At 43.6% G+C, this 23564-nt stretch overlaps 4 protein-coding genes across 6 annotated transcripts; 3 read left to right on the plus strand and 1 right to left on the minus strand.

Annotated features, from left to right (window-relative positions):
• Positions 1-452: 452 nt before the first annotated feature.
• On the minus strand, positions 453-19118 carry setd4 (SET domain containing 4). The gene is made up of 13 exons (XM_055227119.1): positions 19081-19118; positions 7208-7290; positions 6857-6952; positions 6085-6122; positions 5519-5607; positions 4942-5178; positions 3986-4045; positions 3532-3661; positions 2921-3095; positions 2777-2855; positions 2292-2372; positions 1201-1324; positions 453-769 (listed from the first exon to the last, which is right to left on the minus strand). The coding sequence occupies exons 2-13, from the start codon at positions 7278-7280 to the stop codon at positions 647-649; spliced, it is 1305 nt and encodes a 434-aa protein (XP_055083094.1). The 5' UTR covers positions 7281-7290; positions 19081-19118; the 3' UTR covers positions 453-646.
• LOC117382793 (carbonyl reductase [NADPH] 1-like) lies at positions 8273-10668 on the plus strand. The gene is made up of 7 exons (XM_033980026.2): positions 8273-8354; positions 8515-8626; positions 9534-9703; positions 9811-9918; positions 9978-10186; positions 10263-10316; positions 10393-10668. Exons 2-7 carry the CDS (start codon positions 8517-8519, stop codon positions 10564-10566), a joined length of 825 nt encoding a protein of 274 aa, XP_033835917.1. The 5' UTR covers positions 8273-8354; positions 8515-8516; the 3' UTR covers positions 10567-10668.
• Positions 8294-17064, plus strand: LOC117382795 (carbonyl reductase [NADPH] 1-like). 2 transcript variants are annotated; one of them, XM_033980030.2, is made up of 7 exons: positions 8294-8354; positions 14950-15061; positions 15976-16145; positions 16245-16352; positions 16412-16620; positions 16697-16750; positions 16827-17064. In XM_033980030.2, exons 2-7 carry the CDS (start codon positions 14952-14954, stop codon positions 16998-17000), a joined length of 825 nt encoding a protein of 274 aa, XP_033835921.1. In that variant the 5' UTR covers positions 8294-8354; positions 14950-14951; the 3' UTR covers positions 17001-17064. The 2 variants fall into 2 exon arrangements, with proteins under 2 accessions (XP_033835921.1, XP_033835920.1); XM_033980029.2 differs by lacking the exon at positions 8294-8354 and adding an exon at positions 13794-13877.
• On the plus strand, positions 13830-23156 carry LOC117382794 (carbonyl reductase [NADPH] 1-like). Of its 2 annotated transcripts, none has more exons than XM_055227111.1 (7): positions 13830-13877; positions 20182-20293; positions 21239-21408; positions 22235-22342; positions 22402-22610; positions 22687-22740; positions 22817-23062. In XM_055227111.1, exons 2-7 carry the CDS (start codon positions 20184-20186, stop codon positions 22988-22990), a joined length of 825 nt encoding a protein of 274 aa, XP_055083086.1. In that variant the 5' UTR covers positions 13830-13877; positions 20182-20183; the 3' UTR covers positions 22991-23062. The 2 variants fall into 2 exon arrangements, with proteins under 2 accessions (XP_055083086.1, XP_033835919.1); XM_033980028.2 differs by lacking the exon at positions 13830-13877 and adding an exon at positions 19247-19364 and having other exon boundaries at positions 22817-23156.
• Positions 23157-23564: the final 408 nt, after the last annotated feature.

Consider the following 23564-nt stretch of genomic DNA (forward strand, 5'->3'; position numbering starts at 1 on the left):
TCCATCCATTCATTTTCTTCCACTGATCTGGGGCATCAGTCTATGCAGGGACTCCCAGACTTCCCTCGCCCCAGACACTTTGCCCAGCTCCATCAGTGGGACCCCGAGGCGTCCTGGGTCTCTACTCCCGAGCTCCTCACCCAGACTTTAAGAGACTGTCCAGAGCTTTGCATTTGGGCTTTTTCACAAAAAGAGTCCAGTGCAATGTCATGCTCCATCCTCCCCTCACTAAACCAGGTCTAAACCAGGCCTAAACTAGGTCTAAACCAAATCTAAAAACAGGTTTAAAAACAGGTCTAAAAACAGGTCTAAACCAGGTCTGAACCAGGTCTAAAAACAGGTCTAAACCAGGTCTAAACCAGGTCTGAACCAGGTCTAAAAACAGGTCTAAAACAGGTCTAAACCAGGCCTAAACTAGGTCTAAACCAAATCTAAAAACAGGTTTAAAAACAGGTCTAAAATAGGGCTAAAACAGGTCTAAAAACAGGTCTAAACCAGGTCTAAACCAGGTCTAAACTAGGTCTAAAAACAGGGCTAAATTAGGTCTAAAAACCAGGTCTAAACCAGGACCAGACCCTGAGATACCTTCTCCACTTGAGGCACTATCAAGTTTCCTAAGACTTCAAAACCGTCATGATGAAACGGGTCATGACTCAGGAAGTATCTCAAGACACTTTCCCAGGATGCAGCTCTCCTCTCGGCGTAAACCCAGAACAACGCCCAGCTGTTCCGCCACAGACGCGTCGCACTCCTGCAGCATCGTGGAGATCTGGGCACATTAAGACAGCAGTTAGACTCACGTTTATGTAGAACCAAAGAATCTGCAGACCTGACCCCAGACGACCCTCACGTGACCCCACACGTCCAAACAGCGGCCAGGACAAGAGACCAACGTCCACCGTCTCCTGACCTCTGTTTTCAATGTAACGTTACAAGAGTTGACATCGTTTTACACTTTCATATGTCACCCATGACCTACAGCACGCAACTGAACCGAGAACTGTATTTAATAATTTTATATGGCCCGAAAACTCTGGAGTGAACGTGAGTCTGGTCGTTCATTCCGATGGTTCATTGTGTTATTGTTTTATAAAGAGTAAACTAATCGAAAATGGCGAGGGAGCTGTGGGTGGAGGTGCGTCCAGGTGGAGGTGCGTCCAGGTGGAGGTCTGCAGCCAAACTCTATCGATGAAGTCCCACCTTTTCTAGAGCTGCGTCCGTGTCCTGCAGCATCTGGACACACACAGAGCGGATGGTTTGGAGGCACCATCTCTCCTTCTCCTCACTGAGCCTCTGTCCCAACAGCGCAGACTTCCACAGACCACTGACAGAACACGTGAAGAACATGAGAAGAAGAACATGAGAAGAACATGAGAAGAACATGTGAAGAAGAACATGAGAAGAACATGTGGAGAACATGTGAAGAAGAGCACATGAAGAACATGTGAAGGAGAACACGTGGAGAACATGTGAAGAAGAAGACGTAAAGAACATGTGAAGAAGAGCACAATTAGCAAGGCCCGTCATGATAAACTCTACATCCACTTATTGTTTGATAAAAAACACATGTAACATTCGTCTTTGGGGTCAGTGTTTATAATTAGAGATGGACCCATGTGTTTTTTTTCATGGCCGATGCCAAATGTTTAGAATCAGAGCAACTTACAGTCGATAAGATCTGCTGATATTCTTGCGCCAATTTTGATTATTTTCCCCAAATTAAATGTACTACAAACTCCCCCCAAAGCTTTTTTTTATACCACAGACCTATAAGAGAGCTGAGTAAATATCGCCCTCTGCTGGAGATCGAAGGAGATCGCTGATACGCTCAAAAGCCCAAATATCGGCCCAATATATCGGTCAATCTGTATTTATGGTGGTACTGTTTCTCTGAACTAGTGGGAAATTTGTGGTTAATGATCTGTAGCAGTGATGGAGCGAGTTTGGAGTTTCTGTGTTTTTTTTTTATCTTTTTATTTTTTATTTTTTTGTATATTTTTTAGTTTTGTTCAAATTCTGAATGTGTTAAAAATAAACCCTCAACCTTTTCAGGTCTCACACAATAATAAACATACTTTTACTTTTCAGTCCTGTTCAAAAATGTAGAAAGTACAGATACTGCTCTCAAACGTACTGAAGTAAAAGTAAAAAGTACACACTGTAAAACATTCTTACTTCAGTTCTGTGCTTTGCTACTTCATCATGTTGCACCACTGATAATGTTTGAAACAGAGTCTTTGTTGTACTTTGTTCAGATAAAAGTGAAACGAGGAGTGAGGAGTTTTTCTTACAACTGTGTTTGTGGCAGAGACAGAACTCGAGCCGCCGTCAGGAGCCTCCACCCTGGACCTTCACTGGACACGGTCAAGTTACTGCAAACACAAGGACAGTTTATGACACAAAAGATCAACTCAGGCCTGTGGACATCACGGCCCAAACAACTGCGATTAATCATTATATCATGATCATTATTGTTGACAGTTTAAAATTTTCTGCATATGAATAATTACAATTTTAATATTATGAGCAGGTTCCATATTTAAATAATAGTTAAAAATACTGTACTTTGTTATAAGTGAAACCCACAGGAGATCATCAGGGAGTGTTTTTCTGCACGAGACACGATGGAGATTGTCTTTGTTGGCAGTTATCACGATTATATAAAAAAAGGCCACGATTAATGATTATTATCAACCCTTTTGATCACGATAAATCACGATATTCCTGTTTATCGTCCCGTTCCCTCGTCCACCCCCTGAACACATTTAAACTTTACCTTAGAAGTTCATTTTGACTGAGGAATTTCATCTTTTGTTGCAAACTTCTGTCTCCGTGTAAAACTTTACACAGATGGTCTGAGGAGAAAAAGGCAGAAGAGTGAAAAGAGGAAACACAAACTAAACCAAACACACGTGTTTACCTGTGTCCACGTACACCACACTGTGAGGGTTATTAGCTGCGACAAAGCCATACTCCAGCAGGAGGCGCTGGTTGTCATGGCTGCCGTAGTTGATGAAGGCCTGATGGTGGCGCTCAAAGCCACAAACACTGTGGATTTCATAACATCTGGTGTCACTGTTGAATCTGGCAGAGACCTGAAAAAGAAACAGAGAATGAAACATCTGTGTGTGTGTGTGTGTGTGTGTGTGTGTGTTTATCTTTGTGTGTGTCTGTGTTTATCTGTGTGTGTATGTTTATATGTGTGTTTATCTTTGTGTGTCTGTGTTTATCTGTGTGTTTGTGTGTGTTTATCTGTGTGTGTATGTTTATGTCTGTGTGTGTGTAGGGGTGTGTGTGTCTGTGTTTATCTTTGTGTGTCTGTGTTTATGTGTGTGTCTGTGTTTATCTGTGTGTGTTTGTGTGTGTCTGTGTTTATCTGTGTGTGTTTATGTGTGTGTGTGTTTGTGTGGGGGTGTGTTTATCTGTGTGTGTTTGTGTGTGTGCTTGTGTGTGTGTGTTTGTGTGTGTTGGGGTGTGTTTGTGTGTGTCTGTGTTTATCTGAGTGTGTTTGTGTGTGTGTGTTTGTGTTACCTGGACGTCAGGACGGTGGTTGAGCAGGTCAAGAAACGGAGCCAGAGCACAAACATCCTGTCCAGACAGGAAGTGACTCTGAGGACGAGCCATGAACACTGAGCGAGTGTTAACAGTGCACCACGCCCACCTGAGAGGAGGAGGAGGAGGAGGAAGAGGAGGAGGAGGAGGAGGAAGAAGAGGAAGAAGAAGAGGAGGAGGAGGTGGAGGAAGAGGAGGAGGTGAATGAGGATGAGGAGACAGAGGTGGAGGTGGAAGAGGAGAAGGAGGAAGACAAGATAGAAGTTGAAGAGGTGGACGATGAAGAGGAAGAGGAGAAGGAGGAAGAGGAGGAGATGGAAGAGGTGGACGATGAAGAAGAAGAGGAGGTGGAGGAAGAAGAGGAGGATGAGGAGGTTATGAGACTGTGCTGCTGGATTAACTTCAGTCTAATCCTGTTCTGTTCTAAACAAACCTCAGAGCTTCAAACGTGAACACGTCCTGCACCGACTCAGACACGACGGACTGAAGACTCCTGGAAAACACAACATCACCATCAGCCTGACCATGACCCTGACCCTGACCCTGACCATGACCATGACCATGACCATGACCCTGACCCTGACCCTGACTCTGACTCTGACTCTGACTCTGACTCTGACTCTGACTCTGACTCTGACCCTGACCCTGACTCTGATTTAGACCAAGAATTAAGTAACATATTTTAGAATCAGTGGCACAAAGAATCAAGGCGTGGCCAAAGTATTTCCTGCTCCTTCAATGCTGTCGTTTGTTTTGTGTCGTCTTTGTCTCTGTCCCTCACAGACTCGGCCCTGACCCGAGGAGGAGACTCTTCTAGAACTTTGGAGGGGACCAGGACATTATCTGTGTGTGTCGGGGTGTGTCTGTGTGTGTCTGTGTGTGTTTGTGTGTGTTTGTGTGATCTGTGTGTGTTGGGGTGTGTCTGTGTGTGTTATGGACCCACAGGTATGATACTGGCACCGATACTGAACATGCTGCTGGACTGTGTATCGGCTTCTAAATATCGGTTCAGTCGATTTGGGCTTTACGTGGATGTGATAAGACGATTTACGGCTGATTTTGGCCTAAAACATAAAGTTTGGACTTTGTTCACACAAACCTGCTCTGCTGTGATTTTAGGAGAAATATCAGTTACATAAAACAGTTGGATCTCTGTGTAATAAGTGTCCTGTTCTCAGGACATAAGTGTCCTGTTCTCAGGACATAAGTGTCCTGTTCTCAGGACATAAGTGTCCTGTTCTCAGGACATAAGTGTCCTGTTCTCAGGACATAAGTGTCCTGTTCTCAGGACATAAGTGTCCTGTTCTGTCTCTGCGCTGGGATCAGTTAAACTAGAGTCGTCATCTGGGTCAGAACTGAAAAAGTTGGTTGATCTAGAAATAAACCCACTGAAAAAAGCTCTGGTTTGAGGAGTGTAGTTCCTCCACAGACGTTCTCTGGTCTAAAGCTCGACTCTGGACACACTGAGGTAGAAGTGTGATGACATCATCAGTGAAGTAGGCGGGGCAGGTGTACGACGTGGGCAGGACGTCAATATAAGGAAACCACTCAGAGAGCGAAGCTCTGTGTCGCTCCAACACCAAGAACACACACAGGACGAGGAGGGCGGAGGGGCGGGGCCTCCACCTGTGAACACAGAGCACAAACTCTGAGGAAACACAACACACAACACAAACTGTACAAACACAAACAACACAAACTGTACAAACACAAACAACACAGTCTACATCAGTGTTTCCCAACCAGAGGTGCGGGGGCCCGGGGCCCCGGGTGCACTTGGTTCAGATACAGATTTAAATAAAGGTGTAGACTGGTATCTGAGGGGAAATGCTTCTTTGTGATGCATTTACAGCCTTGATGCTTCTGTAGAGTGAACAGTTTGAGTAAACAGATTTATAATGACTGAAAAAACACTGGTACATTAAACTGGTGAACTCAGAGACTTTGGATAAACTCAGGACATTACCCTTTTATCAAAGGCCCCACATCACTGTGGAGGACAGTGTCCGTCGTCAGGAGACACGCCTCAGGTAAAGAGACGAGCAGCTCCCCAGGCTGAAGGACAAAGACAGAACATTAAGACCAGAGTTTACAACGTGATGAACTTTATCATTAAGAGTGAAATGTGTCCAACTGTTATAGGTTATATAAATATGTAACAGTGATGTGGAGAATACTCTCAGAACACTGAATACTGCAGTAAAATGTCATTTGTGACGTGTCTGACACATGGTAAATTATAGTGAAAAAACATGACGTATAATTAAAAACAGTCAAACACTGTGGGTGTTTTAAAATCTAATTTTAAAACCCACTTTTATAAAATAACTGTAATGTGTTTTCTTTAAATGTGTTTTTGCTGCAGGTGGTTAATTCTTGTTTTATTGACCAGACCAGAGTCATGTGACCAGACCAGAGTCATGTGACCAGACCAGAGTCACGTGACTCTTCAGAGGGGACATTCTGTTATTGATCGTTCAAATGTAGTTTCTGTTGCAGCTCCAACATCAGAAAACTAAATGTTAAACTGACCTTTAAGGCTCTGAGAGTCTGCAGTCCTCTGCCCGTGTCTGTGAACAACACACATGTGACCTTCACCGTGACCTTCAACACACACGTGACCTTCAACACACACGTGACCTTCAACACACACACATGACCTTCAACACACACACATGAACTATTCACCCACTGACCCCGCTGTATCTGGCCCGTCCTCGCTGTATCGCCAGGGCACGCCCCCAGCAGGTGAATAAACACGCCCCCAACAGGTGAATAAACACGCCCCCAACGGGTGAATAAACACGCCCCCAACGGGTGAATAAACACGCCCCCAGCAGGTGAATAAACACGCCCCCAACGGGTGAATAAACACGCCCCCAGCAGGTGAATAAACGTACCTTTTGTCTCTGAGCCCAGATAATCTAAACAGGTTTAAACTCAGGGCGACTCCTGTTTGTCCCACGTCTCATGTTAATGTTTCTGTTTTGAACAGTTTTGTTCTGAGACACAGGGAGACCCGGTTTTAGAACTTCTTCCTGTAATTTTCAACTTTTTTGTTCAACTTTTCTTCTCAAACTGACACTTAACTGATGTAAAACTAAATATTTACCACAGGTTCTGTCCCCCCAACAAAGATTTAATCAGGAAAATATTCAGGCTGCATTTGAACAGCTGTAGAACAAGAGCGAAGTCACAAACTCAGATATAGATCAAGTACACACACACAAACACACACACACACCCCCACAAACACATCCCGACACACACACACACACACAGCAGGTTTACAGAGGAGTTGTACCTGTAAATTGCGCTGGTTGTAGAACAGTTGATGCAAATCCCTTTTGTTTAAGGAACCGAAGGAGCCGCACATACGAGTCCTGATGACACAGAGACACTAGAAGGACAGAGGTCAGAGTGTGAGGGTCAGAGTGTGAGGGTCAGAGTGTGAGGGTCAGAGTGTGAGGAGTGTGAGGGTCAGAGTGTGAGGGTCAGAGTGTGAGGAGTGTGAGGGTCAGAGTGTGAGGGTCAGAGTGTGAGGAGTGTGAGGGTCAGAGTGTGAGGAGTGTGAGGGTCAGAGTGTGAGGGTCAGAGTGTGAGGGTCAGAGTGTGAGGGTCAGAGTGTGAGCGTAGTACACACGTCAGAACAAACCTGACTGCACCGCCGTCAGACTCTTCCGGCTCCTCGTCCGGGCCACTCGTCCAGGTCGCCTCCTTTTCTTCATCACGGAAACACTGAAGAAACACGAGGAAGATTAGATCAACCAATCAATAGAACTATTATTCCCCAGAGGGTCATTCAAACACACTGAGCAGATCAATATTAAAACAAACGATTCAAGGCAAGTTTATCTGTTTAGCACAATTTGTACTCAAGGTAATTCAAAGCTTCACAGTACATGAAATCAAAACATCATCATTCAATTAACATTAAAAGAGAAGAGGTAGAATAAAAGTCACAGCAGCTAAACAGAACTGAGCCTGGATTTAAACATGTCAAAGTCGAGGCCTGAGTCACATCTTCAGGAAGAACGTTCCAGGTTTTTGCATAAAACTGAAACACTGGCAGGAGGCTACAGTCCACTGGGACCAGAACCTCTCGTCATAAGAACAGTTTGTTCCCCTCTGCCGTTTGTCTCATGAACACTTTATAATATCTGCACTAAACTGGACACCAGTCGCCTTAATAAGTCGTGTTTGCACTGTTGTTCTGATGTTGTACATATCTTCTTACTATTTTATTTTATAGATAAGTTAAAAAAGATATGCTATAAATATTATTCAGTGTTTTATGTTGCACTTTATCACTGAAGAAAGTTCCTAGTTTGTGAGACAATGGCAATAAAAGTATTCTGATTCTGACATGTTCTCTGCAAATGAGCGACAGCAAACTGAGCACAGACTTCAGAAATGTAATGGGTTAAACATCAAGGTGCAGATGTCCTCAGACTGGGGACGATGTCTGGGACAGTTTTGTTAGTTACAGGTGCAAAGTGAGTCAGCTCTGGGTGTCTAGGTGGGTGCTGAGTTATTTGCATCGTGGAATTTTAATATCTTAAACCTTGTCATTAAAAAAATACTAACTCATTGCACTTAGTGGAAATTAGTTCTAATAGCAGCAGAGCTGGAGGGTTTGATTTGTGCCGAGTCATTGTGGCGTTGTGTTTGGACCAAGGCCAGACTCTTCCAGGGAGGAGCCAGGTTTAAAGGGAGAACCTGTTCCTCGACAACAGCCACTCTCCTCCGCTCTCCTCCACTCTGACTCACCTTCTCTGCCGCTCCGATCCACACACGTAAAGGTAAAGCATGGCGTCTTCGGACAATTACTTAAAAATCTGTGTTTGTTTCAGCGAGTCAAAGAGAAGAAACAACTATAACATGATTAAAAGCTCTAAATCAGACCTTTTTTGCAAAATGGACTTTTCAAAGGATTTTACTTAATGATGTTTTTATTTACAGCCATGACGAAGGTTGCCGTGGTAACTGGCAGTAACAAGGGCATCGGTCTGTCCATCGTTCGCGCGCTGTGCAAACAGTTTGAGGGCGATGTCTACGTCACAGCCAGAGACAAGTGAGTATGTTTGTATATATGTGTATATAGACACAGATGAAACCAGACATTTACAGACACGTTTACGTGACTTGGGTCAAACGTCCTGGATTTCCTTCCACAAGCTTCTCACAATGGCAAGAATTTTGGCCCATTCCTCCTGACTGTACTGGTGTAACTGAACCAAGTTTGTGTCCATCTCACTCGCACGTGCCTTTTCAGGTCTGTTCATACATTTTCAATAGGATTAAGATCAGGGCTTTGTGATACTCGCTTTAAAACATTGACTTTGTTATCCTTAAGCCTCTTTGTTATCCTTTAGCCTCTTTGTCACCAGTTTGGCTGTATGCTTCAGGTCATTGTCCATTTGAAGACCCATTTATCTTGAGATGTTGCATCAGTGTTTTCAACATAATGTTCTCTGCTCATGATGTCATCTATTTTGTGAAGTGCACCAGTCCCTCCTGCAGCAGAACACCCCCACGACATGATGCAGCCACCCCCGTGTTTCACAGTTGGGATGGTATTTCTCAGGCTGCAAGTTCCCCCATTTTCCTCGAAATGTATTGAAGCTCATTATACAGTTCAATTTTAGTTTCGACGACCACAGGACATGTCTCCAAAATGAAGGTCTTTGTCCCTGTGTGCAAACTGTAATCTGTCTTTTTGATGTTTCTTTTGGAGTAATGGCTTCTTCCTGCAGAGTGTCTTTTCAGCCCATGTCGGTACAGTCCTCATTTCACTGTGGATAATGACATCCTAATGAGCTGGACATTCTCATGGTCTTTATACTTACTTACTTACATACTTCAGACAGAACAGATCCTTTAGTTAGCTTCACACCCTCAGACAATGTTGATGACATCAGCTGCAAAGTATCAATAGCATGTTTTGACTGTATTACACACTAATAAACCCGATGCTCCAGAACCCGAGGTGAAGAAGCAGTGAAGACCTTGGCCTCTGAAGGTCTAAAGTCCAAGTTTCATCAGCTGGACATCAATGACATAAACAGCATCATCAAGGCAGCGGCCTTCTTCAAAGACACGTACGGAGGGGTGGACGTCCTGGTCAACAATGCCGGCATCGCATTCAAAGGTAAACAAGTTGACCTGATGTTGGTTGTTCTGTCTGTTCTGAAGCTCAGAGTTCAGAAGTACTGCACCGACCTGCTCAATATTACAAAAACACTGTTTTTTTTCTAGGGGCAGATACCACTCCATTTCCTGTCCAAGCCGAGGTGACTCTTCAGACCAACTTCTTTGCCACCAGAGACATGCTCACACACTTCATGCCGCTCATGAAGCCAGGAGGTAAGATCTTAAACTGTTGTCCACACTGGACACACACTGAGGGTTTGTGTGTTCCTCAGGCAGAGTGGTCAACGTGTCCAGTTTTGTGGGGAGTCGAACCTTGAACCAGTGCAGTAAAGAACTTCAGGCCCGATTCCGCAGTGAGGACATCACAGAGGACGAGCTGGTGGAGCTGATGAAGAGGTTTGTGGAGAAAACTAAAAGTGACCAGCACAAAGAGGACGGCTGGCCCCAGACGGCTTATGGAGTGTCCAAGACCGGCCTGACGGTACGAGGCCTCCTGCTTCATGTTACACAGACACCACAGAAGCAGTTCTTTATAAACACAGTGTTTATCTTTCCAGGTTCTATCCATGATTTTGGCTCGTCGTCTGTCCAAGGAGAGGCCTCAGGATAATGTACGAGGAAATGTCACTTTTGAACGTCAAACGCCGCTGAGCTCTGTATAATGATGTGCTCTGTTTAAATGTTTAGATCTTGCTGAACGCATGCTGTCCAGGCTGGGTACGCACAGACATGGCAGGTGACAAAGCTTCAAAGTCTCCAGATGAGGGCGCCATCACCCCCGTGTACCTGGCACTGCTGCCCCCTGGAGCCACAGAGCCACACGGGCGCTTCGTGTCCGATAAGGAGGTGCAGAAGTGGTGAAGTCCAGAGAAGAGCCGGACTTGCCGAACCTGTGTGATGACCCCAAGTGACCAAATGACCTAAGCACTGTACATGGCCCCACAAATTAAATGTCTTTTTTTATTGAAAGGATAAAATGTTGTTCTTCTGAAACACAATAAACCTGTTCTATGAGCTGTGTTGTTTAAATGAGTTTATGATCAGTTCGTGATTGACGCGGGTTCACGATCATAGAACAGTGAGCACTTCTTTTGGGAAAGGTCTTAAATACTTAACATACAGTTTATTCAAAGTGCAAAAATCAAATCATCATCATAAAATGAAGATTAAAACAGAATAAAAGAAAGAGGCTAAATAAAACCCTTTCAGTCACAGCAGCTAAACAGAACTGAGCCTGGATTTAAACATGTCCAAGTCGAGGCCTGTGTCACATCTTCAGGAAGAACGTTCCAGGCTTTTGCATAAAACTGAAACACTGATTCCCCATGTTTAGTCCTGTCTCTGGGACCAGCAGGAGGCCGGTCCCTGAAGTCCTCAGAGTGTGAGATGGTTCATGTGGCTCATGTGGGAGATTTACTTTGATGTTGGCCCATAGAGATACTTTTATAATAGTAGAGCTACTTTAAAATCTAGTCTCTGAGCCACAGGAGCCAGTGCAGAGACCTGAGCACAGGACACATGTGTGAAGTACTTCCTGGTTCTAGTCAGGACCCGAGCAGCAGTGTTCTGGATGTTCTGTTCTGTCTTAGGGCTCATTTGGAGAGGCCAGTGATCAGGACGTTACAGTCGTCTAACCCACTGGAGACAAATGCAGGATGTCAAGCAGAAGTCTCTCTAAGTCTGGTTTTGACAGTTGACCTTTGATTTTTGCAATGGTTTTAGATGTAAAAAGCTGCAGATGTTATTGATTTGATGTGGCTTTTTAAGTTTCCATCTGAGTCCATTATTACCTGTAGATTTCTATCCTGTTTTGAAGGTTTTAGAGAGACTGGAGGTGACGCTGACACTTTCTCTATGTTTCTGTGACTGACTTCAGTCTTGTCTGATTTTATCTGGAGAAAGTTGTTTTTCCTACACACACTGATGTGTTGATGCAGTGAATCCACTGGTCCAGATTCACCTGCTGCAGTGAGACACAGATCTGACTCGTCTGCAGAGTTGTGGTAAGACACATTATTGCTGTGTATTAACTGTCCTAACGGCCGCATGTACCGAACAACAGGGGTCCCAGGATTGACCCCTGGGGCACCACAAAGGTATTTGGGGCATTTTCAAAGTGTGTCATTTCCATGAACAGTGCACCTGTTTTATAATTTATGTGTCTCCTCTGAACAACTGCAGGACCAGCCGCTGGTTTGGGAATAACAGACACGTCAAAAAAGACACAGAAATGATCAGACAGAGCAACATCCACCACATTGACATTCAATGCAGCTTCAAAAAGTTTGGCTACAGTGGCTTTTCCATGTTGGTGCAGAGAGTAGCTTTGTCCATCCTCAGCTCTTAAACATGAACATGCATACAACCACTGACTTCCTGTTCCTGTCTCATTAGCTGCATGTTAATAGGCTACTTTTTTCTTCCTATTGTGAGTGTTCTGTTTGATTAAAATGAAAACATTGTGTCATTTAATACAGCTGTTGTAGGCCTGTGTTTATGTATGTGGGCCGCTGGTTCAAATTACTTTTTTCATTTTCAATACCATGTTTTCTGAAATCAAATTTTGTGAAACGTACATTGGTGAGTCGCAACTTTATCGGTGGATTGTGAGCTGGGCGCCAGGGAGAACCACGGCTTTAGATCACTCCACAAAGACATGGGTCAAACAGGCGACGTTAAAAAAAAATGGGTCAGAGCAGGATTCAGTTTGTGAAGCAGCTGCACAAACATTTTGACTCCACACATTATAAGATCAACACTGAGGAGACAACAATAAGGACATTTAAGGATGACAGTTTAGAGCAAAGAACTGTGCCAAATTGTGCCAACATGGGCCGAAATGTGTTGACCTGGGCTAAACTGGGCTGACCTGGGCCAACCTGGGCCAAACTGGGCCAAAGGTGAAGGAATTGTTCAGAAGAATAGCTTTCACACAGTAATTATTAGGTGTGTACATACTGTGTATACATTCTGTGTGTGTTGATTCTTGGTTTGATAAATGAACGTAACTGAATCAGAGTGACTCAGCAAACTTAAAGAGATCACAAAAGCAATATTTCTGAACAGTACACGGCAAACACACCAAGAGACGTACGTTAGTCAAAATGTGCAGTGACTGTATGAAAGTCTTTGGACTTTTACAATTTCTTTGTGTCAAAATATCACAAATCAGACCGAGCATCTGAGCGCTGTCAATGTGCACACACACACACACACACACACACGCACACACAATAACCTGTTGAAGCTTGTTTGAAGAGTGTGGTATGAATGAATAATAAACAAAGCTGTAACAAGATTTGACGTCCTGGAAACGGCTGTACACGACTAATGCAGTATTTTAGATTTTGTTCATTTTCGTGGTTTTCTGCTGTACTTTTCCTCTCATCTTATCGGTGTATTTGTTTTTGTGCTTTTTGTTGACTTTTGGGTTGAATGGGCGAGTGGTTCCTTGATGTAAATGTGATTATTCAACATTTACCAATTCAATTTTAACCCACAAAATTGATCTCAAACAGCTTCATAATAATCCTGTTTTGTTATTGAAAACTGAACCCTGTGTGCATAACCAGGAGTTTAAAGCCAGAGCAGGTCACCAACTAATTTACACACAGATTTATTCAATTCTGATTTATATATACAGTTAGCCGCTATAACTGCTCGCCTCGATGAGCTTCATTTGGAGCCGGGCGCTGTGGGTGACGTCTCGGTCTCTTATTCTACGTCTGTGGTTTCAGATGACATCAGAACGTTCGTAGGTTGATCGTGTTTACTACAGATGGGGGCAGCTCAAATTAAAATAGTTAAAATGCAGGTTTTTGTTGTAACACAGTGACTTCTTGGGTCCAGTCATTAATAGAAATTTCATGGCAAAGTACAGTGTAATAGGGGAAACTGGCTCTTGCGCCCCCTTCTGGGAGTATGACATTATCATGGTCTAGAATCTGAAAACTGCCACCGGACGCAGCATCAAAAAGAAAAGAAGAAGAAGGAGAGCTGGTTTGTGCTGAGTCATTGTATCGTGTTTGGCCAGACTCTTCCAGGGAGGAGCCAGGTTTAAAGGAGGAACCTGTGCCTCGCTAACAGCCGCTCTCCTCCGCTCTCCTCCACTCTCCTCCGCTCTCCTCCACTCTGACTCACTTCCTCTGCAGCTCTGATCCACACACACAAAGGTAAAGCATGGCGTCTTCGGACAATTACTTAAAAATCTGTTTGTTTAAGCTTTTCTTAGTATTGGATGATGCGTTTCCTGATATCGTGTTACTAGACTTCACAGCTCTTTAAATTGTTTCATGTTTGTTCTGTTTCATTGCGTTTTTGAATTATTGAACCAAGTCAGTGTCTGTAAAATGGTTATGTGCACCACCAGTCCTGGTTTAGTCCTGGTTTAGTCCTGGTTTAGTCCTGGTTTAGTCCTGGTTTAGTCCTGGTTTAGTCCTGGTTTGGTTTTGAAAGCTAAATATCTCATGACGTTGTTGTGGAAATGTCACTAAACTATTTGTAAAAACCAACATGACACAACAGATCTAACAAAATTAGATCTGGGCAAAATTTGCTGAATCAGTGGCGGTGAAAACGGGGCAGATCTGAAATATTCTTGAAAATAAGCGATTAAAGATTACTCAAACATGCATGGTTTGGTCCAAATCACAGCTATGTCCATTTATACATACAATCTAACCACCGCATTCTAAACAGAAAGTGAGCATGGACGTGTTTCTGGCTCCATCGACTCTGGCTCCAATTCACTTTCTGTGTAAAAGCTGTGTCCCCTCTCTCTGTCTCTGCTGCTTCAGACTCATTCTGGTCTTAAATGTTCGTATTAACCCTCTACATGATCCTGGGGTTTTTATTTCACTATTGTGTCTGTAAATCCAGATATGAACATTAATAACAGACAAATCAGACAACTTCTTCCCCTGAGGTCGCTTACCTTCAACAGCCTCACTCCTGATTGGCTCTCTGGTTGCTATGATACTCGTGGTCAGAATTCCAAACATGGAACTCGGCTCCAAATTAGCCGCTATAACTGTTAGCCTCGATGAGCTTCATTTGACTGGAGCTGAACGCTGTGGGTGACGTCGCGCTCACTTAGTCACTTCTTTACACTTTCTATGCTTCAAATACAACTTCAGCGAGTCAAAGAGAAGAAACAACTATAAAATGATTAAAAGCTCTAAATCAGACCTTTTTTGCAAAATGGACTTTTCAAAGGATTTTACTTAATGATGTTTTTATTTACAGCCATGACCAAGGTTGCCGTGGTAACTGGCAGTAACAAGGGCATCGGTCTGTCCATCGTTCGCGCGCTGTGCAAACAGTTTGAGGGCGATGTCTATGTCACAGCCAGAGACAAGTGAGTATGTTTGTATATATGTGTATATAGACACAGATGAAACCAGACGTTTACAGACACGTTTACGTGACTTGGGTCAAACGTCCTGGATTTCCTTCCACAAGCTTCTCACAATGGCAAGAATTTTGGCCCATTCCTCCTGACTGTACTGGTGTAACTGAACCAAGTTTGTGTCCATCTCACTCGCACGTGCCTTTTCAGGTCTGTTCATACATTTTCAATAGGATTAAGATCAGGGCTTTGTGATACTCGCTTTAAAACATTGACTTTGTTATCCTTAAGCCTCTTTGTTATCCTTTAGCCTCTTTGTCACCAGTTTGGCCGTATGCTTCAGGTCATTGTCCATTTGAAGACCCATTTATCTTGAGATGTTGCGTCAGTGTTTCAACATAATGTTCTCTGCTCATGATGTCATCTATTTTGTGAAGTGCACCAGTCCCTCCTGCAGCAGAACACCCCCACGACATGATGCGGCCACCCCCGTGTTTCACAGATGGATGGTATTTCTCAGGCTGCAAGTTTCCCCCGTTTTCCTCCAAACGTAACAAATGCTCATTATGGTCAAACTGTTCAGTTTTAGTTTCGACAGACCACAGGACATGTCTCCAAAATGAAGGTCTTTGTCCCTGTGTGCAAACTGTAATCTGTCTTTTTGATGTTTCTTTTGGAGTTATGTCTACTTCCTGCAGAGTGTCCTTTCAGCCCATGTCGGTACAGTCCTCATTTCACTGTGGATAATGACATCCTAATGAGCTGGACATTCTCATGGTCTTTATACTTACTTACTTACATACTTCAGACAGAACAGATCCTTTAGTTAGCTTCACACCCTCAGACAATGTTGATGACATCAGCTGCAAAGTATCAATAGCATGTTTTGACTGTATTACACACTAATAAACCCGATGCTCCAGAACCCGAGGTGAAGAAGCAGTGAAGACCTTGGCCTCTGAAGGTCTAAAGTCCAAGTTTCATCAGCTGGACATCAATGACATAAACAGCATCATCAAGGCAGCGGCCTTCTTCAAAGACACGTACGGAGGGGTGGACGTCCTGGTCAACAATGCCGGCATCGCATTCAAAGGTAAACAAGTCGACCTGATGTTGGTTGTTCTGTCCTGAAGCTCAAAGTTCAGAAGTACTGCACCGACCTGCTCAATATTACAAAAACACTGTTTTTTAGAGGCAGATACCACTCCATTTCCTGTCCAAGCCGAGGTGACTCTTCAGACCAACTTCTTTGCCACCAGAGACATGCTCACACACTTCATGCCGCTCATGAAGCCAGGAGGTAAGATCTTAAACTGTTGTCCACACTGGACACACACTGAGGATTTGTGTGTTCCTCAGGCAGAGTGGTCAACATCTCCAGCTTTATGGCCAGTCGAACCTTGAACCAGTGCAGTAAAGAACTTCAGGCCCGATTCCGCAGTGAGGACATCACAGAGGACGAGCTGGTGGAGCTGATGAAGAGGTTTGTGGAGAAAACTAAAAGTGACCAGCACAAAGAGGACGGCTGGCCCCAGACGTCGTATGGATTGTCCAAGACCGGCCTGACGGTACGAGGCCTCCTGCTTCATGTTACACAGACACCACAGAAGCAGTTCTTTATAAACACAGTGTTTATCTTTCCAGGTTCTATCCATGATTTTGGCTCGTCGTCTGTCCAAGGAGAGGCCTCAGGATAATGTACGAGGAAATGTCACTTTTGAACGTCAAACGCCGCTGAGCTCTGTATAATGATGTGCTCTGTTTAAATGTTTAGATCTTGCTGAACGCATGCTGTCCAGGCTGGGTACGCACAGACATGGCAGGTGACAAAGCTTCAAAGTCTCCAGATGAGGGCGCCATCACCCCCGTGTACCTGGCACTGCTGCCCCCTGGAGCCACAGAGCCACACGGGCGCTTTGTGTCCGATAAGGAGGTGCAGAAGTGGTGAAGTCCAGAGAAAAGCTGGACCCCAATGACCAAACTGCCTAAACTACCACTGTACATCGTCCCACAAAATAAATGTCTTTTTTTAAAATGAAAGGATAAAATGTCGTTCTTCTGAGCTGGGTTGTTCAAATGAGTTTATGATCACGTGATTAACGCAGGTTTACGATCACAGAACAATGAGCACTTCTTTTGGAAACAAGAGAAGTAAAGTTCTTAAATATTTAACATACAGTTCATGATTCTTAATAGTAAGACTGGGAATCACTAAGACTTTGCTGATATGACACATATCTCGATTCAGTATTTTTTCAATTTGATTCAGTGAAAAATGTAGGTTTTTGTGACACTTAACAACCAGCCCCATTTTCACAAAAAATAAACATTAATGGTGCATTTATCTTCTGTTTAATGAAGATGAATGGACATAACTACAAGAACACATATTATTCATCCACAGTTTATACGAGCTCCACATTTACATTTCCACAGAGACATGTGCAGTTTAACGACTCTGAAGGAGCAAAACATATCGACTAAAACAACTGTGAGACTAAAAGTGTTTGTTAAATCTCTGTCTGTGCAAAGAGAATAAGAAATACACCTGTTTAAATCGACAAAACAGTGAAGCAAACGTCAAATGTTCTGCATAAACAAGTTTCTTTCCTCTAAGTAAGACACACAAATATAACGCTGTGACAGAATAATTTGGTAAAATATACAACAAAAATATATTGATACTGCAGCCCACGATATCAATACTGTATCATTACATTGAACGATACGATACATAGATATTTCGATATTTTTGCACACCCCAAATAGTAAGGTTATACGCTTTTATTTTGGAAACTTCCTGTGTGAGCAGAAGTAACGGGAAAAAACTAAACTAGCTTGATGTACAGAAAAGATGCAAAGACAAAGGTCGCCCGGGGAACGAGCTGTGACGTAAGTTCTATGAAACGACATGGAAACAAGTCATTTAACCATAATTTCTGGCATTCTCAGTTCGACTGGACGCTGCGTGTGACTGTCCAGTCGATCATTATCACGTGAACGAGACCAAACCCTGCCCCGGTCTGGATTTTCATGGAAAAGTAGCACTTTTGTTTGAGTGACCAGATTTTCTAAATTAAAACACGCTAGCCACCACTTTTCAAATAAAAAGTGATCATGGTGCACTTCCTGCTCCATTGACTCTGGCTCCAATTCACTTTCTATTGATAAACTGTCCTCCCTCTGTCTCTGCTGCTTCAGACTCATTCTGGTCTTAAATGTTCGTATTAACCCTCTACATGATCCTGGGGTTTTTATTTCACTATTGTGTCTGTAAATCAAGATATGAACATTAATTCTCACTAGCGTTAGCAACAGGTTTGATTGACAGTGCTCTGGATTGGCTCTTTGGTTGCCATGATACTCTCAGTCTGAATTCCAAATTGGCCCCTGTAACTGCTCGTCTCGAGCTTCATTTTTAATTTTTTTATTTTTAATATACAATGATATAAACAATAACACTGTTAAAGCTTTTAGGTTTAAGCTGTAACATTTAGGCACATTATGTTTTAAACAAATATAGACAAAAACATTAAAATAATATTATATTTTATATTTCATATTCTGTACATACGGCTTTTGTTTTCAGCTTTGGGGTTTGTGCAATAATTTAAAGAATTTATTTAAGAGAAAAAAAAGTTTTGGTTTCTGGCTGGATATTTGGACAGGATTAGATTCAAGACAGAAATATGGAGCTGAGGTGACGTCACACTCCCTTCTGTACAGTCCAGGGGGCACACAGCCTGTGTGGGGGGCACACAGCCTGTGTGGGGGGCACACAGCCTGTGTGGGGGGCACACAGCCTGTGTGGGGGGCACACAGCCTGTGTGGGGGGCACACAGCCTGTGTGGGGGGCACACAGCCTGTGTGGGGGGCACACAGCCTGTGTGGGGGACACAGAGCTCAGACTCGGGTCAGACTCGGGTCAGACTCGGGTCAGACTCGGGTCAGACTCGGGTCAGTCCCGGGTCAGCACTGACCTGTGGCTCTGGTCAGTCTCATGTTCGTCTCATTAAAGTGTCTCTTACCTTAAACCTCGCGGTGCAGACTTCAGTGGAGCGGCTCCATTTCATTTTCTCTGGACAATAACACAGTCCTGACCCACGTGATCCAGACCCATGTGTTTGTTTTGTTCTTCCGGGTGTGCGCAGTAGAGGTGCGCGTGGGGCTGTGCGGGCGGGGCTTCCTCTCGCTTTGGTCTCTGCACGTTCGTGTTGGACTGACGGCTCTGTGTCCTCTCACTCTGTGTCCTCTCACTCTGTGTCCTCTCACTCTCTGTCCTCTCACTCTGCTGCACGCGCTCATCACGCAGGTAAACGTCATGTTACGTCGCGTGGCTTTAAACTCTGCAGCCTCAGGGACGAGCTTAAATCTGCTTTTATCGTCACAGATCGATTCTTTTTACTCATCGTGACTCAGCAGTTTTACAGGAGCAGGGAAAAGTGGGCGGGGTCCACATAATTACGTCATGTTTGTTTATTGTTTTATGCAGAATTTGTCTGATCCGGAGTAAAATCTGAAGTTAAATCTGTCAACTGTGTAAAAATGAAGAGGTTTGGCTGCTCAATACTGATGTAAAATTCAAATTCTCTGGTGTGAGATAAAATAAAGAAGATTCACAGAAAAAAAATGAAGATAAAAGCATCAGTGTGAACGACGTGTTGCATTTTCTAATATAATATCTGTGTGTCCCTCAGTCGTCCAGGTCTGATCCACAGAAAAAGAAGAATAAAATCTGTAAATGGACAAAAAGTTGTAGGAGTGAAGACGTTCAAGCCGCTTCTTCAGTTGTGGTCAGATTACTGCTGGACACTGCCTTATGTCTGTGGAGAGAGCAGCTCAGGACCACAGTCTGCTGTTCACCTCCGTCTCAAAGACATTAACCACTCCTTTGAAGAGAGTGTATATTGTCCAGTTTCAGTGTAGTTAACTCCTCTCTTCAGACAGACGCAGTGTCCAGCAGGAATCTGACCAGAACTGAAGAAGAGACTTGGAGTGAAGATGTTTAGCTGCTCGTCCAAGCCGCGGCTTGGACGAGCAGCTAAACATCGTCACTCCTACAACTTTAGCTTTTACTTTGGTTTTGCACTGATTTATCACTATTTACTTAACGATGTTTTTATTTACAGCCATGACCAAGGTTGCCGTGGTAACTGGCAGTAACAAGGGCATCGGTCTGGCCATCGTCCGCGCGCTGTGCAAACAGTTTGAGGGCGACGTCTACGTCACAGCGAGAGACAAGTGAGTCAGTTCATATTGTCCCATACGTCCCATAACTGCAGATGTGTCAGGACCTGATTACACACGTTTGACCTTATTACACACGTTTGACCTGATTAAGCACATTTGACCTGATTACGCACGTTTGACCTTATTACACACGTTTGACCTGATTAAGCACATTTGACCTGATTACGCACGTTTGACCTTATTACACACGTTTGACCTTATTACACACGTTTGACCTTATTACGCACGTTTGACCTTATTACACGTTTGACCTTATTACACGTTTGACCTTATTACACGTTTGACCTTATTACGCACGTTTGACCTTATTACACATTTGACCTGATTACACGTTTGACCTTATTACACGTTTGACCTGATTACACACGTTTGACCTTATTACGCACGTTTGACCTGATTACGCACGTTTGACCTTATTACGCACGTTTGACCTGATTACGCACGTTTGACCTTATTACACGTTTGACCTTATTACGCACGTTTGACCTTATTACGCACGTTTGACCTTATTACACGTTTGACCTGATTACGCACGTTTGACCTTATTACGCACATTTGACCTTATTACACGTTTGACCTTATTACGCACGTTTGACCTTATTACACATTTGACCTTATTACACGTTTGACCTGATTACACACGTTTGACCTTATTACACATTTGACCTTATTACACGTTTGACCTTATTACACACGTTTTACCTTATTACACACGTTTTACCTTATTACGCACGTTTGACCTTATTACACATGTTTGACCTTATTACACACGTTTGACCTTATTACACGTTTGACCTTATTACACGTTTGACCTTATTACACACGTTTGACCTTATTACACACGTTTGACCTTATTACACACGTTTTACCTTATTACACACGTTTGACCTTATTACACGTTTGACCTTATTACAAACTAAAATCCCGCTGCTCCAGAGGCCGGGGCGAGGACGCAGTGAAAGCTCTGACCTCTGAAGGACTGAAGCCCAAGTTTCATCAGCTGGACATCAATGACCTGAGCAGCATCACCACGGCGGCGGCGTTCTTCAAAGACACGTACGGAGGAGTGGACGTCCTGGTCAACAACGCCGGCATCGCGTTCAAAAGTAAACACTGAAGTTCACTTGAAGGGTTAATTTGCAAAAACAGATAAGTGCCATTATTACAACCGTTTCCGAGGGAGAATTATTATTATTGTGGTGATAAACTTTTATTTACACTTGAAACAAAACAGATGAGACGAAGCTCTGCCAATACAAAATTTAGATGTAAGTTAAACACAAAAGATCAAGTTTCTCAGTTTCAGCCAAGAGTGACAGGGGGCGGGGCCTTTTAAACTGGTCACAGGTGGAGGGCGACGATTGGCCGGGCCTTTAATTGTCCACCATTTAAAAAATTCATTACAAATTACTCTTTGTATAGTTTCCGAAAGCCAAATGTATTTTACTGCTCTGAAAATGTTATTCCAGCCCTCGATAAAATCCACTGTCAAAAGTTTAGCGAGGCAGGTTTATTTGTGGAGCAGTTTGTACAACAAGTCATTCAAAGTGCTTCACAGAACAAGAAGAGGGTGAAAATAAAAACAACGGAATAAAAAAAAGAATATTCAAATTGTAGCTGCATCACTAGTTCAGATGTGCTCAACAAAACTGGTCCCAGCAGAGGCCTGTCCCACATTTACATCTGCAGAAAAATGAAACACGGATTCCCCACGTTTAGTTGCGGTTTTAGTCCTGGTTTAGTCTCGGTTTAGTCCTGACTCTGTGAACCAGCAGGAGGCCAGGATTAAACCAGGATTACAGCAGAATTAAACCAGGACTAAACCAGGACTACATCAGGAGGCTGGTCCCTGTTCCTCGGGGATATGGCTCACGTGGCTTGTACTTATTTATATATATTTATACTTTGTGTGATTTTGTTTGTGTCCTTCAGTGGCAGATCCGGCTCCATTTCCTGTCCAAGCCGAGGTGACTCTTCAGACCAACTTCTTTGCCACCAGAGACATGCTCACACACTTCGTGCCGCTCATGAAGCCAGGAGGTAAGATCTTAAACTGTTGTCCACACTGGACACACACTGAGGGTTTGTGTGTTCCTCAGGCAGAGTGGTCAACGTGTCCAGTTTTGTGGGGAGTCGAACCTTGAACCAGTGCAGTAAAGAACTTCAGGCCCGATTCCGCAGTGAGGACATCACAGAGGATGAGCTGGTGGAGCTGATGAAGAGGTTTGTGGAGAAAACTAAAAGTGACCAGCACAAAGAGGACGGCTGGCCCCAGACGGCTTATGGAGTGTCCAAGACCGGCCTGACGGTACGAGGCCTCCTGCTTCATGTTACACAGACACCACAGAAGCAGTTCTTTATAAACACAGTGTTTATCTTTCCAGGTTCTATCCATGATTTTGGCTCGTCGGCTGTCCAAGGAGAGGCCTCAGGACAATGTACGAGGAAATGTCACTTTTGAACGTCAAACGCCGCTGAGCTCTGTATAATGATGTGCTCTGTTTAAATGTTTAGATCTTGCTGAACGCATGCTGTCCAGGCTGGGTACGCACAGACATGGCAGGTGACAAAGCTCCAAAGTCTCCAGATGAGGGCGCCATCACCCCCGTGTACCTGGCACTGCTGCCCCCTGGAGCCACAGAGCCACACGGGCGCTTCGTCTCCGATAAGGAGGTGCAGTCGTGGTGAAGTCATTCCAGTTGCTGTGACCTTTACTCTCCACAGAGACGTCTCACAATGTGCCGTTTAAACACAAATCAAACTGCAAAAATGTGTGTTTTTTTTTTTATATAATCAAAGTTAAAATACAACAATTGATGGGTAGAATGATTTTGATTTTAAATAAATGCCTTTTCTATGACTCGAGTTGTTATTTAGATGAACCATGAGCCTGCCCCCTGTTGGTCGGGAGTGGGAGCACAGTGTGTTTAGTTACAGAATACTAAATACTGCATTAAAAACATACTTTGTAAAATGTTCTGAATACACGGTCCATTCTGAGTACTGTGTTCTGAATACTGAGAATACTTTTATACCAAGTTTATTTCATTTAAACTGTAAAGACACAGCAGAGGATTAAAAACAGCTGATCAGAAGGAAACGTCTCACCTCAGTTTGAGATTTTTCTCTTTGATTCTGTGCAGTTTGAGCCTAAATGTGAGATCAAATACTGACGTGTTCATTTGAGTTTGGTAAAATAACCTTCCCTCGGTTTATGGACACATCTAGTCGTTGAGCTCAACTCCAACAACCTGAGACTGAG

Source organism: Periophthalmus magnuspinnatus, chromosome 15, assembly GCF_009829125.3.
Source record: "Periophthalmus magnuspinnatus isolate fPerMag1 chromosome 15, fPerMag1.2.pri, whole genome shotgun sequence".
Lineage (NCBI taxonomy): Eukaryota > Metazoa > Chordata > Actinopteri > Gobiiformes > Gobiidae > Periophthalmus > Periophthalmus magnuspinnatus.

Excerpts from the sequence above, each read along its gene's own strand:
- setd4 (XM_055227119.1), bottom strand. The coding sequence starts at position 7,280 with ATGAAGAAAAGGAGGCGACCTGGACGAGTGGCCCGGACGAGGAGCCGG. Across the intron at positions 3,096-3,531 it reads ACCACCGTCCTGACGTCCAG|GTCTCTGCCAGATTCAACAG; the intron begins GTAACACAAACA and ends TTTCTTTTTCAG. Across the intron at positions 1,325-2,291 it reads TCTCTGCCACAAACACAGTT|TGGTCTGTGGAAGTCTGCGC; the intron begins GTAAGAAAAACT and ends GTGTTCTGTCAG.
- LOC117382793 (XM_033980026.2), top strand. The coding sequence starts at position 8,517 with ATGACGAAGGTTGCCGTGGTAACTGGCAGTAACAAGGGCATCGGTCTG. Across the intron at positions 9,919-9,977 it reads GCCGCTCATGAAGCCAGGAG|GCAGAGTGGTCAACGTGTCC; the intron begins GTAAGATCTTAA and ends TGTGTTCCTCAG. Across the intron at positions 10,317-10,392 it reads AGGAGAGGCCTCAGGATAAT|ATCTTGCTGAACGCATGCTG; the intron begins GTACGAGGAAAT and ends TTAAATGTTTAG.
- LOC117382795 (XM_033980030.2), top strand. The coding sequence starts at position 14,952 with ATGACCAAGGTTGCCGTGGTAACTGGCAGTAACAAGGGCATCGGTCTG. Across the intron at positions 16,146-16,244 it reads TGCCGGCATCGCATTCAAAG|AGGCAGATACCACTCCATTT; the intron begins GTAAACAAGTCG and ends ACTGTTTTTTAG. Across the intron at positions 16,353-16,411 it reads GCCGCTCATGAAGCCAGGAG|GCAGAGTGGTCAACATCTCC; the intron begins GTAAGATCTTAA and ends TGTGTTCCTCAG.
- LOC117382794 (XM_055227111.1), top strand. The coding sequence starts at position 20,184 with ATGACCAAGGTTGCCGTGGTAACTGGCAGTAACAAGGGCATCGGTCTG. Across the intron at positions 20,294-21,238 it reads TACGTCACAGCGAGAGACAA|AGGCCGGGGCGAGGACGCAG; the intron begins GTGAGTCAGTTC and ends CCGCTGCTCCAG. Across the intron at positions 22,343-22,401 it reads GCCGCTCATGAAGCCAGGAG|GCAGAGTGGTCAACGTGTCC; the intron begins GTAAGATCTTAA and ends TGTGTTCCTCAG.